The following is a 14,580-nucleotide window of genomic DNA, read 5'->3' on the forward strand; positions in this document are numbered from 1 at the left end:
GGGCCCTGTGCTAATGATAAATGTTTCTAATGGGCAAACGAGAGACCCTGATGATGATCCTCTCAGCAGTCCTTACAATTCTTTGTAGGGACTTGTGGTCAGATGTCTTGCAATTCATGGACCAGACAAGAGATGCAGCTAGTCAGGCCGCTCTTGATGGTGCTCCTGTAAAAATTGGCTAAATGGTGGTGTTGTGGGGGGGGCGGTGGTGATCCTCACTTCCCTTCCCTCAGTCTCATCAGGAAATGAAGACACTGCTGTTCTCTCTTGACCGAAACGATGGTATGGAGGTGAGATCTTCCATTATGTGCACCCCCAGAAACTTGATGCTCCTAACTCTCTCTTCAGAGTATGTGTAGGGAGGAGTGATCAGCCTGCACCTTCCTAAAGTCCACAATCATGTCTTTCGTCTTCTCCACGTTGAGACTCAAGTCGTGCTCACACCATTCTACTGACCACTCTGCCTCCTCTCTGTATGTCATCTCGTTGTTGTTGCTGATAAGGCCAGCCACTGTTGTGTCATCAGCAAACATGATTCCGTTTGAACTGGATCAAGCCTTGGTACTGGTGCATCAGCAGCTTGAACAGCAGTGGGCCGAGCATGCTGCCCTGGGAGAGTGTCGGTGCTCAGCGTGATGGAGCTAGAGATGTTTCTGTCAACACAGACTGACTGTGGCCATTCTGTCGAGAAGTCCAGGATCCAGTTATAGAGCGAGGTGTTGAGCCCCAACGGGGACAGCCTTCTGAGGTATGATCACACTGAATGCTGAGCTGAAGTCAACAAGCATATGAGGCGCCATGCTCCAGGTGGGACAGGACAGAATGGGGTGCAGAGGCTATTGCATCATCATTGGACCAACTTGAGCAATAAAGGAACTGGAAAGGATCCATTGTAGCAGCAAGATGGGATCAGTCTTTTGTTTGCTTTGAATATGACCACACCATGTCATTCTTCTCCTCCAAGAGGACCACAACCTTGTGGTAGGGTTTGGACCCAGAGAGCTATGTTGGCTGGAGTTAGGGCTTTATGCTTTGGCTCTTGGTAGGGTCATCCATACCAAACAGGTCAAATGGCAGGGGCCAGACTAAAGGCTGATTTATACTTCTGCCCCAAGTCGACGCCGTAGGTACAGTGTAGCCGTGAACCCTATGCAGAGCCTACGCAGATCCCTGTGCAGTGGCCTGACGTGCACCTCTCCCAAAATGTAACTGCGCGTCGCGGCAACGCAGACCGCAATAACTGTGATTGGTCCGCTTGGTAGCATTGCATTTCATCCTACACTGCAATAGCTTGCTATTGGGCGACTGAAGGGCAGGGAAGGAACTCTGGCTGCAATGCTTTCCCTAAAGCTTTACAGACCTCCGAAATTATGGAGGACACATTTCGCTTTTACGAAAAAAGATGCTCGCTTTAAACTTGTTTACCCTGAGGAAGACTACCATGACCATGAAGCCTTGCACGGGCAGGTGTGTGCGCATGCGCAACGTGTGCGAATTGCAGAGCGACGCAGACACACCAACGCACAAGTATAAATGCTCACAACGTGCGTAGGTTATGACGTCCATTTGATGCACAAGTATAAATCAGCCTTAAGACTCTTCCACAGGTCCTCCAGGTGTGGGGCACAGCTCAGGGCTAACAACCCTGACTGGTCAAACAAAATTGTTAGAGAAACGGCAATGAAGAATCCTTTATCTGTGTGAGCGAGTATGGGCAGGTAGAGATGGAGGACTTTCATTGCTGCCCTAAGCACCAGCAGCAAGTAAGTATGTCACTCTTCTCGGAGTGTAATACAGCAGAGAGAAAGGTCCTTCAGCCCATCTGCTCCCTGCTGACCAGAGCATCCTCCCTGCTGATGTATTTTACATTTCCAGACATCTGCAGTTTGTTTTTTAATGTTTTCAAGTTTTAAAAGGAAGTGAGCAGGGAGCATATTAGTTACAGTTTTGAGTGTGTGTAAGGAAGCTTGTTTGTTTGGAACCTTTCATCTTCCTAGCACACACAAATTCAATGAAAGGCCACTGCAGTGTGGTTTAATCTACGGGACTGTCGGGCTAACCGTGGTTGCATGATCAGAGGCGCCGTTTAACGAAGTTCACAGCAAATGAAGTTCAGTACAGACAGACCTGAACTCGGTGTACTGCTCAAACACGAGGAAATCTGCAGATGCTGGAATTTCAAGCAACACACACAAAAGTTGCTGGTGAACGCAGGGTCTCGGCCCGAAACGTCGACTGTACCTCTTCCTAGGGATGCTGCCTGGCCTGCTGCGTTTATGTGTGTTGTTCAGTGTACTGCTGTATGCTTTTGACAAAGTAGTGGGAAAGAAAAATGAGATTTTAATTGTGAACTGTGTTGTCGTCATGAGTATTGACGATATCCCTTCCTCAATGTAAGTGGGCTTCAGTATTGCAGAAAAGAGCAAAGAAGATGAATGACAAAGGTAGGTAAGAGGTCCATTAGGTTAACAAAGCCAACAGAACCAACTTGTAAAGAACCAGCTTCAGAAAAATATTAATGTAAAGAGTTGTGAAACCAAGCCATAAGCAATGCTTTCCAACTGAGAGGCACAGTTGTGGCAAGTAATTCTCGAGCTGATTTCAGCAAGTGTTTCTTTGCATAGGAAGAGCTGAAGCTGAAATAGTTTGCAGAAAGGATGACTGATGTCTTATTAGTTATTTATTTAATTAGAGAACCAACACAAAAGAGGCCCTTCCGGCCCAGCAAGCCGCGCCACCCAGCAATCCACCTAGCCTACTCACAGGACAATTTACAATGCCCAACAAACTGTGAGCACTTTGGACTGTCGGAGGAAACTGGAGAGCCCGGTGGAAACTTTCTTGCAGAGGATGCTGGAAGTGAAACTTGAACTCCCGTCCCCTGAGGGGTAATAGCGTCACACTAACCGCTACACTACCACGGTGCCCCGCGTATCATTAGATACTTTCTTTTTGTGTGACAAATTCTGCTATCTGTTACCTCGGTGAAATTGGCTGAGGTTGATTTTGGATAAACTGTAAGTAGCAGGAAGGCATTGCTAGCTGCTTGCCTGTGATCGGAGCAGCAGCTTAAAAACTTACCACTTGCACTTGCCCTCCTTCCTGAATGAGGCTCCCATTGTATGCACCGTTGTCATTCCTCTTTAACGTTGAACTGAATTGCAGACCCCACTCAGATAGGTTAGATACGTTTTCATTCAGTCAAATATTTTAACTTTGCTTTGGTTCAGGAATAGTAAAGTGTAAACATGCCGTCAGGTTGGTCGCCTCCAACCTGATGGCATGAATATCGATTCCTCCTGGTTTAAAAAAAATATTCCCTCCCCTTCCTCTCTTCTTCTATTCCCCACTCTGACCTTTCACCACTTCTCCCTGGGTTCGTTCCTCCTTCCCTTTCTCCTATGTTCCACTCTCCTCTCCTGTCAGATTCCTTCTTCTCCAGCCTTTAAATACCCACTCATCTGGCTTCACCTGTCACCTTCCAGCCAGCCACCTTCCCTCCCCCCCCCACCTTTTTATTCTGGTGTCTCCCCACTTCGCAGTCCTGAAGGAGGATCTCTGCCTGAAACTCACCTCCATAGATGCTGCCTGACCTGCTGAGTTCCTCCAGCATTTTGTGTCAGTTGCAGAGTAAGTGCAATGTGGTGTAAAACTATACTCATTATTATAGTTTTATACCTTGGTGACACCACGTGACTTTAGAGTCAGGATATGGTTCAATATCACAGGTATGTCTTGTGAAATTTGTAAACTTTGTGGCAGTAGTACATAACTATAGAGAGGAAAAACAAATTACAGTAAATGTATAATATAGATGTGTGTGTATATTAAATAGTTAAATTGAGTAAGTAGTGTGAAAAATAGAGGTATATAGTGGTATTGTAGAAAAAATTGTGGTAAAGGTTGTTATATTGCAGGAACTGATTGCATACAATTAATATTCAGAATGAGACATCAATTAAACTGCGATACTAGATTTTGGAACACCTCTGTTAATAAAAGGAGTAAAAGATTCTTGTGCCATATAAGCTTGGGTGATGGGTTAATTCTTTCTGTGGCTGGAAATCCAATCTGCCAGCTTATGTGGGCTGGGCTTTGTGAATTTTAACAAGGCTGTAAAATGGACAATTTCGCTATGTGGAGAAAATTACCACCCCTGTAACATGTCTCCCACGTGATCCGTTTTAGCCCTGAACTGAAGATTTGCCAGGAATTTTAAAGTCCAGTTAATCTTGTTATCAAAAATAGGGACATGACAAAGAATGGGAAAACATAAGGGTGAGAGATTTGAATTGAACAAAATAGAACCTTTTATCGGTTACAAGAGCTTACTTAACAGCTCTGAGAGCTCGGCTCCTCAAAGCCACAAGATGAATCAACTGGTACATGCTAAATCTCCTTTTTAAAAAAAACTCATTTCATTTTCTGTTGTTAGCGTTAATCACCTTCTGTCTGGGCTGATCTCCACCTCTTGGCAATAGAGGTAGGTTCCTATAAATTCAGAGTGGTAAATTACGCTGCTAAATCAATGCTTTTTTTCAGGCTTAAATGATTTATGATATTACCTGTCAATGTTCTATAATTAAATGAATGCAAAGCAGCTAACAGTACTGGAGCATTGCTTTACGTGATTTTCTGAGGCAAATTAAATTAATCATATAGACCATTTGGAAAGTGTTACTTGAATTGCTATTCAAAAGCAAGGCGTTTTTAGGATATGTGAGATACTGAACTCCTTTGTGAGGTAATTAATGGCATTTTCAGTACCTAGATAAACAGTGGGTTCTCTGGCATGTTTGCATTCACCTTTATAGTTTGTGTGTTAATCATTTTTCCAATTATTTTGTTATCTCAAAGTAATAATAGATTCCTGGGGGGTGGGCTTCAGTTACATACAACACTCCTGGAAGTCTCTTTCACTTTATTAGGAGAAGGGCATCCAAGCATTAGAATCAATATTGGAGATTGAATAGAGAGGAGGTGGGGATGATGGAAATTAATTTCCCTTTTGTATTCTGTATTATGAACCATACTTCATTTGATGGTGTATTTTGAATGCTGGAGCCACACTGGCAGTATTTCGATAATTTTCCAGTGCTTTGAAATTATACTTTTTTTATATGTAAGTTATCGGCTCGAGCTGTACGCAAAGCTACTTGGGAATCAACAAGATTAGTTAAGTAAATACTGCTGAGGTGTTATAATCAGTGTGTTGCTGATAGCACTCGTCTGCTTGCCCAAGTGCTACATCAACCTCAGGGAACATTGCGCAGTCGAAATGAGACCCCATATAACTAAGCTAATGTAAAGCTCCTCGGTCCCATTTCTAACACAACATAAATTGTACTCTATTAAAATTGATGCATTTTCTGTCAATGCAAATGTGTGAATGGTTCTATCACTTTGGAAACTAATAGCTTGGCAAACCAAACCATCTCTTATTATTTATTTGCTGAAGTTTTTCTTGTGATCTGCAGCAGAGCATTTGATTTGTTCTTGCAGGTGATGAATAGTTCAGCAGCTCCTTTGATTATAGCATCTCTCTATCTTCTTCCTTTCCAAAAGAAGATTTAAAGGAGTGAAGGATGGAATGCACACCCATGCTAAATTGTAATGAGCTAATATATTTTGTTAAGGTGTTCAGCTGAACCTAGTGGGAGTGAATAGATTTTGATTGTTAATAGATAACTGTTTGAAGCCTTGGTCCCAAGCATATACAAGTATAAGAAATCCATATGGTGAGAATTAACTTACAGGTTTACTGTAAATGTTTGGACAAGTTCACTCCTCAACTCAATGGCATTTTCCAACTGCCATCCTAATTTTTAGCTTGGAAATATTATTATGCAGATTACAAATGCTTCTGTTGGGGATAAATGTTTCACAGCTTTCAGTAAACTGCAAATTCTATTATGCACACATTGAATCTTGAGATAGAATTTTTTTTTAACCTTTCCTTGGAACCAGTCAACATACCGTGTAAAATATGTGGAAGGAAGGGATGGTGCTTGTGGCTTAGTGGCTACAGTTGGGGACCACCGTGTGATGTCATTGCCCTGCTATTCCCTCCATTCATCTGCAATCCTGTAAGTGCTTACCACTGTGGTTGATTTAATGAGCTGCTCAAGGACAGTTATATTGATTACCATGATAAAATTACATTTTCTTTTATAGCACACACGTACCTAATATTTAATATCTTGGATATTTTGGGCAAAAAGATATTTAGTTTATATCCTTAACTATATCCTTCCTTGGTTATAATTTCTCCACCCTGTTTTGTACTCTTCGGAGCAGTAGATCTGAGGTAGGAGATCAACCTGGGCTCCACGGACACCTTGCTTAATGGTACTGGTCCATGGCATAAAAAAGGTTGGGAATCCTACCTGAGAGCATGTCCTGAATAGTTGTATATTATACGCAGTAATGAGGATTTGCGAGGAGTATTAACCATGGAGGCAACGATCACGATGCCTTTCATACACGACAGAGACCCACTTCCAAACAGTGTCTCCATCCTTGATTTACTTTATTCCTTTTCTCTCTTCAACCTTTCAGTTGGAAGTTGGAATATAAGAGCAGGGATGTGATGTTGAGTCTCTGTAAGGCACTCGAGACCACATTTTGAGTTTTGTGTGCAGTTTTGGGCTCCTTATTTTAGAAAGGATATACTGACATTGGAGAAGGTTCAGAGAAGATTCACAAGAAGGATTCCAGGAATGAAAGGGTTACTGTATGACGAACATCTGGCAGCTCCTGGGCTGTATTCCCTGGAGTTCAGGAGAATGAGGGGGATCTCATAGAAACATTTGGAATGTTAAAAGGCCTGAACAGATTAGATATGGCAAAGTTATTTCCCATGGTAGGGGAGTCCGGGACAAGAAGGCATGACCTCAGGATTGAAGGACGTCCATTTAGAACTGAGATGCGGAGAATTAACTTCAGTCAGAGGGTGGTAAATCTGTGGAATTTGTTGCCACGAGCGGCTGTGGAGGCCAAGTCATTGGGTGCATTTAAGGCAGAGATAGACAGGTTCTTGATTAGCCTGGGCATCAAAGGGTATGGGGTGAAAGCAGGGGAGTGGGGATGACTGGAAGAATTGGATCAGCCCATGATTGAATGGTGGATCAGACTCGATGGGACGAATGGCCTACTTCTGCTCCTATATCTTATGGTCTCATGCTATGATACGTCTGCTAAATCCAGGTAAATAAAACTAACAAAAGACTAGGAGAGAACTTTTCAAGAATTATTAATTATTAGTTTCTAGGTGTACTTGGAACTGTTCAAAATAAAATTTATTACTTAATAATTATAGAATTCTTTTGCAATTCGAATTCAGTTCACATTTCATTGGAACTGCTTTAATGACAAGTGGCGAGATGTAATGTTCAGATTATGACTTCAGCTGGAATTTTTGTTTTCATGAGCATCAAGAGTGTGTGTGTGTGGGAGGGAGTTCCAATGTGAAATGGAGTTTTTTTTTTAAGCATATTTTTAGACCATAAGACATAGGAGCAGAATCTGGCCTTTTGCCTCATCATGTCTGCTCTGCCATTCCATCATGGCCGATTCATTATCCTTCTCAACCACATTCTCTTGCCGTCTCTCCATAACCTTTGACACTGACAAAATCAAGGACCACCGTTTTAAATATACTCAGCGACTTGGCTGCCACAGCCACCTCTGGCAAAAAGTTCCACAGATTCACCACCTTCTGGCTAAAGTTCCGCCTCGTCTCTGTTCCAAGCGGACATCCCCCTGGTTCTAGAGCAAACATTCTCTCCACATCCACTCTATCTTGGCCTTTCAGTATTTGATTGGTTTCAATGAGATCTGCCCTCATTCTTCTGAATTCCAGCTTGTTTGTAAGTATACTGCATGAAAGATTTACCATGGACATTTACAACTATTACACCCTCAGAGAGACCATTATTGAAAATGGTAAGCATATTTGTCCCATTTCCTGCAGGTGGGACGGACATCATTTCGTGTTTCATGGGTCAGAACTTCACCATTCCAGTTTACAGAGGAGAGATACAAGCAAGGAACCTGGGGATGGCTGTGGAAATCTGGAATGAAGACAGTGAGCACAATTTTTATGTCTCTTCCTAATTAGCTGCCATGTTTTAAACCCGTAATCTGCTATTTTATCACGTTAATAAATATGGTCCTACACAACTGCCAGTGAGGACGATGAAAAGGTTGAACTTTCGGACAATGGATCAAATGACATAATAAACTATTCTGAGTCTGCTTCGTTGGAAGTATCAAAGGCAATTCATTTGCTGTTAAGTGCTTTAGGATGTCGAAAAAGATATGCAAGCCATCTTGTATCGGTAGACAATGTAAACGTACTTTTGACTTCAGTTGCTCAGGTAGGGTCACAGAGCATTACAACTCAGAAACAGGCCCTTTGACCCATCTCGTCTGTGCTGGCATGTTTTTCTGATTAGTCCCATCCACCCACACTTGCAGTATAGCCCTACGTAAACGTCTTTCAAATGTTGCAGTTGAATCCGCATCCACCACTTCCTTGCCTTTCACACAGCTTTCGGTTCCTCTCTCTGGCCCTCAGAGCACCATCTCTCTGGCCCATCCGTGGCTGTGGAACAATCGCCCCCTTATCTCGCTTCTCGCTGAGGCTCTTTCTCCCGAGCCCACTGCACTTGATCTTCTTGCTTCCTTTTAAAATCTTTCCTAAAGCTCATCTTTAGGGCCAAGTTTCAGGATCACTTTGGGTTGAGCATCATCTTTCACCTTGATACTTGAACTATCAATGTACCACCTGTGCTATTTCTTACCTACATACCTTTATCTGTGCCTGCTTAAAATAACTTGCACAAAGACACGTCACGGTTTTGTCACACTGTCCCAGCACACCACCCCGCCCAACCTTTGAGATTCTACGCTGAATGGATTTCCATCCTTCTAGCTGCGCGTCATTTTAACGCCTCCAGTCCCTGTTCCAAGTGTTACCTTTCCACCTGGCATCAATCCTAGCAACTCTTCTTCCTCTGATCTGTCTTCTCCATCTGCTACTTATCTGTCCACAAGCGTCCACTTATCTCCAGGTCAGTTTGTTGCTGTTCCATCCCCTTGAATGAGTAGGGAGAGCTGAGTCTGAGAGATCTCCTGCCAGGCCTGGATCATTGATTATATTGTTCCTGGTTAGTAACTGATTTGATGAACCTTAAAACTACTGTCACGTAACCTTCTACTGATAGTTTTGATATTAAGAACACTTTTACCTGTTGGGAAACTTCAGCCCCCATCAATTTTCGTTTCATCAATAAAAAATCAAATTAATTATAATCCATTGCAGCTTTTAATCAACAAGGTGTACATGACGGCCATAGTGCCAAAATCTAATTAATTATCTTTATAGAGAAGCTAATCTGCTTTAAGCGATCCATTGAGTAAGTTTCAACAAAACAGCAATAAAAATGATGGGAAACATGACATTGGTTCTCTTTATCATCCATAGAGCAAGTTCTGTGGGGAGAAAGTGGAGAGCTGGTGTGCACCAAACCCATTCCCTGTCAACCTACACACTTCTGGAATGATGAAAGTGGCAGCAAGTATCACAAGGCATACTTTGCTAAATTTCCAGGTATGAGCAGACCCCTAACGCCTTTTATTACAGTGACCCTGCTTCCCTTTGTGAGCAATGGAGAGTGTTCAGAGGCACTGCGATGTAAATCCGGAGGTTCATTTGGCTCCTAGGCCTAGAGTACTTTAATATGATGCCTTAACATCAATGAGGCTTTATAATGTTATTATTCTAAAGCAGTCTCTTGGGTTTGTGAATAATTTGCTTCCTATGAGCTGTGATGTGATTCATGTGAGTTCTTCACATGGATGTTGAAGGGGGTTGGGGGGCATATATTTGAGTTGCTTGGATTATTGCATTATGATTCCTCTACATTAGGCCATTCTGTACTCCTTGGGGGAAAAAAAACCTCCCAAGTTTCAGGTTCTTTAGACACGGATTCACCTGAGTTGCTCAGGATGTTTCAAAAAGGTAAACACAGAAACATAGAAAATAGGTGCAGGAGTAGGCCTTTTGGCCCTTCAAGCCTGCCCTGCCATTCATTACGATCATGGCTGATCATCCAACTCAGAAGCCTGTACCTGCCTTCTCTCCATACCCCCAATCCCTTTAGCCACAACGGCCTTATCTAACTCCCTCTTAAATATAGCCAATGAACTGGCCTCAACTGTTTCCTGTGGCAGAGAATTCCACAGATTCACCACTCTCTGTGTGAAGAAGTTTTTCCTCATCTCGGTCCTAACAGGCTTCCCCTTTATCCTCAAACTATCACCCCTCTAGACTTCGTGTCATCCGTAAACTTGGAGATGCTGCATTTAATTCTCTCGTCTAAGTCATTAATATATATTGTAAACAACTGGGGTCCCAGCACTGAGCCTTGCGGTATCCCACTCATCACTGCCTGCCATTCTGAAGAAGTCCCGTTTATTCCCACTCTTTGCTTCCTGTCTGCCAACCAATTCTCTATCCACATCAATACTATACCCCTAATACCGTGTGCTTTAAGTTTGCACATTAATCTCCTGTGTGGGACCTTGTCAAAAGCCTTTTGAAAATCCAAATATACCACATCCACTGGTTCTCCCCTATCCACTCTACTAGTAAAGGAAGCAAATTAGTGGAATAATTGTGAATGGAACAGATAGAATCTAATCTATATTGGCTGTCAGCGCCTTCTCTGCCTCTTTATTAAGGAGGGAGGGAGAGAGACGGTGGCACGTCGAATTGTTGGAGTGAACAGTTGGCTTTTGAAGTAAGGGGAGGGGGAGGGTTGATAATTTGCTGCTGCCTGTGCATGGTGGGGGGGAGGTAGAGAAGGGGGCTTTGGGATTCTAACATTTTCTGCCACTTATTCCTTGGGTGTACTCTTCTGTTTTCGGGGATGTCGGTGAAGAGTAAGAATTTCAGGTTGTGTACTGTCCATTTTCTGATATTAAATGGAACCTTTTGAACCATTTAATCTTACATCTTTCAGAAATACAGTACAATAGAATTTTATGAAAAGCTATACATAAACTGATAAAAGTCTGACAAAAAACCAATGTACAAAAGGGGACAAACTTGCAAATAAAAATAATACTGATAACATGAGTTGTAAGGAGTCCTTGAAAGTGAGTCTGTAGGTTGTAGAATCAGTTTACAGTAGTGGTGATTGAGTTATCCATATCAGATCAGAAGCTTGATGGCTGTAGGGTTCTTGAAGTTGGTAGTGTGGGCTTCTGTACCTCCTCCCTGATGGTAGTAGTGAGAAGAGGGCATGGCCTGGTCGGGGTCTTTGGTAATGGATACTGGTTTTGTGTGGCAGTCTGTGCTAGTGACGTAATGGTATCCACACCAGTACTTCAGAACAAGAGGTCCCAGGTTCGAATCTGGCCGGCTTCTTGCAATCTTTCCATCCATGCTGGCGCCTTGACCTCGTAAAACAACTGCTAAAGGAATGGCAATGTGGCCGCTGATGCGCCAATGAACGTGTAAGGAGGAAGTTTTTTTGCGGCAGCGCTCCGTGTAAATATACTTAGTGGTAGGCAGGACTTTGCCTGTGCATCCACAACTTTCTGAGCGTTTTTTGTTCCTGGGCATTGGTATTTCCATACCAGGCCGTGTTGCACCCAGCTAGCATGCTCTCCACTGTGCTTTGTCAACGTTTTGGTGAAATGCCGACCTACGCAATCTTCTGAGAAAGTGGAGGTGCTGTGATTGATTGGGCTGTATCCACTTCCAGTAGCTTTTTCTGGACCCTTTGAACGCTGAAAGTATGTCCAGAACCAGATGCCTGGAAATATTTACTGCTGATTAATTGATCTGAAATTCTGGTTTATCATAATTTGGCTATCTTAATTTCATTTCCATCCTGTACCTTAAGCAAAAGGTGATTTAATATAATTGATAATGTTTGTTTAAGATTAAATTATTTTATTATTCATGCCAGCCACTTTAACTGTTATTCACCATCAATTCGTCAATATTCTTTTGCGATTGTTCCTTGAGAAGCTAAATTTCTGAAGAGATTTGTGTTGATCACCTCATGCTAGCTTTTCTTGTAGCTGATCCCAGAATCATCTGTTCTGTCAAAGCTTAGTTTTGTTTGCATGTCGTTCCACCAAAACTGTTTTGTCACATGTTTGGGCAATTCCCAGTCTAGCCAATTGCCACAATTATTGATGACTGCAGTCTCCCTGATGAGTTGCTAATCTTTGCCCCTGATAATACTTTATTTGCTAAACGAGTGCAATCTTCTTTGGTCAGATTCTACAAGACTGATACAGCCACTTAATACCATGCCTGTAATAGTGCAATCAATTAGAAGGGCTATTAGAATTACAAGTGCTTAGGATTTATTGAACGTGTCCAATGACGCTCTGGTTAAAATATGAATTCAGTCCCACTGCTAATTATAAAGAATATCAAATTCCAGTGGAATAATTATAAATGTAACATGCTCCCACTCCAAATTGTTTTATAATAAATACAATACTGTGTGCAAAAGTCTTAGGCACCTTAGTTTTTTTTTATATATAAATATTGTTTTAGATTTTTTTTTTTGTCTCCTGCATTGGTGTGTGAGTAGAAAAGAGCAAGACTTAGATTTCCAAACATTCATTTTCCAAAAAAAAATGTTAGAGATTTTTTTGTATTTTGTTAGAGGAAGTAACATATTAAGTAATAGATCACTTTTCAAATAAAAACCTCATTACTTTGTAGGTATATAGCCAAGTGCATGATTAAACAAAGGTAACAAACAGGTCCCAGTGATCAATGACATAATGAGTTGAATTAACTAAACTGATTAATGGAGACAGAAATGGGTGTAGAAGGAAACAAACTGGGCAAAGGGCAATCAAACCTAGAGGTGAGGGAGTGGCTGATGTAACAGTTTAACCTTCTAATCATCAATTCTTACACCAAGACAAGAGTGAGCATAGTAACAAAGACACATGGTGGTCATCCTCCATCAGCAAGGTCTCTCCCAAGCAGAAACTTGGCAGCAAACAAAAGCTTCAAGATGTCCATGCTCTTCTGAAGAAGCACAAAGAAGTGGGCAAGATTGAGGACTAGAAATGCAATGGTTGGCCAGGGAAACTGAGTGCACCAGATGAGAGATGCATCAAACTGATGTACCTTCTAAATTGGAAAAAGTCCAGCACTGCTTATCAGCTCTGATTCACAGAAACCACTGGGACCCAAGTACAGCCCTCAGCAGTCTGGAGAAGTCTTGTCAGAAGTGGTCTTCATGGAAGAATTGCTGCCAAAAAACTATTCCCCCCAAAGTGGAAACAAAGCCAAGAGACTCATCTATGCCCAAAAACACAAGGACTGGGGTGCTGAACAATGGCAGCAAGTGCTCTGGGCTGAAGATTCAACATTTGCAATTTATGGCTCAAACATTTTGTCTTTAGAAGAGCTGGAGAGTGCTACAAGGATGAGTGTCTGCAGCCAACAGTGAAGTATGGTGGAGGTTCCCTGCAGTTTTGGGGCTGCCTTTCTGCAAATGGAGTTTGTGATCTGGTCAGAATTAATGGAATCCTCAATGCCGAGAAGTTCAAGCTGGTTTTCATCCATCATGCAATACCGTCAGGGAGGCGTCTGATTGGTCCCAGCTTCAATCTGCAGCAGGGCAGAAACCTCAAACACCCGGCCAAGGTCATAAAGGAAGCGGAAGGAAGAACAAGTAGTTTTGCAACAGATGGTATGGCCTCTACAGAGCCCTGATCTCAACATCATTAAGGCTGTCTGAGATTTTCAGAAGAGACATAAGCAGGAGAGACCGAAGCAAGTGAGACAGCCAAAATCTGCAGAAGAACTGTGGCAAGCAATAGTCCCTCTAAGGTGCGTGCACGCACACATCTTTTGCTACCTGTGCACAAAGGAATTTAAACAGCGCACAAACAGTTGTCACCCTCTACCTCGTTGGCATGTTAAGTATATTTCACGATCATACGCAATCATATTTCCTTTCCGGATTTTGAACGGTGTTGACAAAGTGGAGTTTTTGATGATTTGTCTCCAGATTTTCGAACTGGCTGTTTTTATTGAAGAAATTATTGATTCACTATGTCGAATTCCAAAGAAGCAAAGGGTATGAAGCACAAAAGAACTGATAGTTCATTTAAAGCGGAATGGCTTAATGAAACAGTAGAAACTGCTACACTGAAACCTCATGAGGTCAGGAACGTGCAGCGACGAGAAATATTTATGTTCAGTACAGAAACTGGTGTTACCTGTGTGTATTGTTGTGATGCAAAAGTTGCTGGAGAATTTGCAAGAGGGAAGAAATGAAGTGATTTGGAGACTTGACTTTTTTTAAAGTGTAATTTAACAAGCAAATCGTGTATGGGTGGAGTGCAAAAGCTCTGGCGAGAAAATCCTTCATTACTTGTGTAATGCCATGGTCAATATTTCCACTGCAATGTTGTGAGGTGTTTTCTTTTGGCATTTTTCTGTAAAAGCAGTGTATCCTGCTGGTAGAGTGTTTTGGTTTTGGCTAGAGGTTAAGGAGCCATGCTGAACTTAGGAATGTTGTGTTAGCC

At 42.3% G+C, this 14,580-nt stretch overlaps 1 protein-coding gene across 1 annotated transcript in view; it reads left to right on the forward strand.

The window, feature by feature from the left end:
- Positions 1-14,580, forward strand: part of aacs (acetoacetyl-CoA synthetase) — a 145,569-nt gene that overhangs the window by 114,788 nt on the left and 16,201 nt on the right. Inside the window, exons 13-14 of the mRNA XM_072247997.1 lie at positions 7,973-8,086; positions 9,488-9,613. Of these exons, the coding sequence (XP_072104098.1) occupies positions 7,973-8,086; positions 9,488-9,613 (240 nt within the window). The remainder of the gene's footprint in view (positions 1-7,972; positions 8,087-9,487; positions 9,614-14,580) is intronic.

Source organism: Mobula birostris, chromosome 31, assembly GCF_030028105.1.
Source record: "Mobula birostris isolate sMobBir1 chromosome 31, sMobBir1.hap1, whole genome shotgun sequence".
Classification (NCBI taxonomy): domain Eukaryota; kingdom Metazoa; phylum Chordata; class Chondrichthyes; order Myliobatiformes; family Myliobatidae; genus Mobula; species Mobula birostris.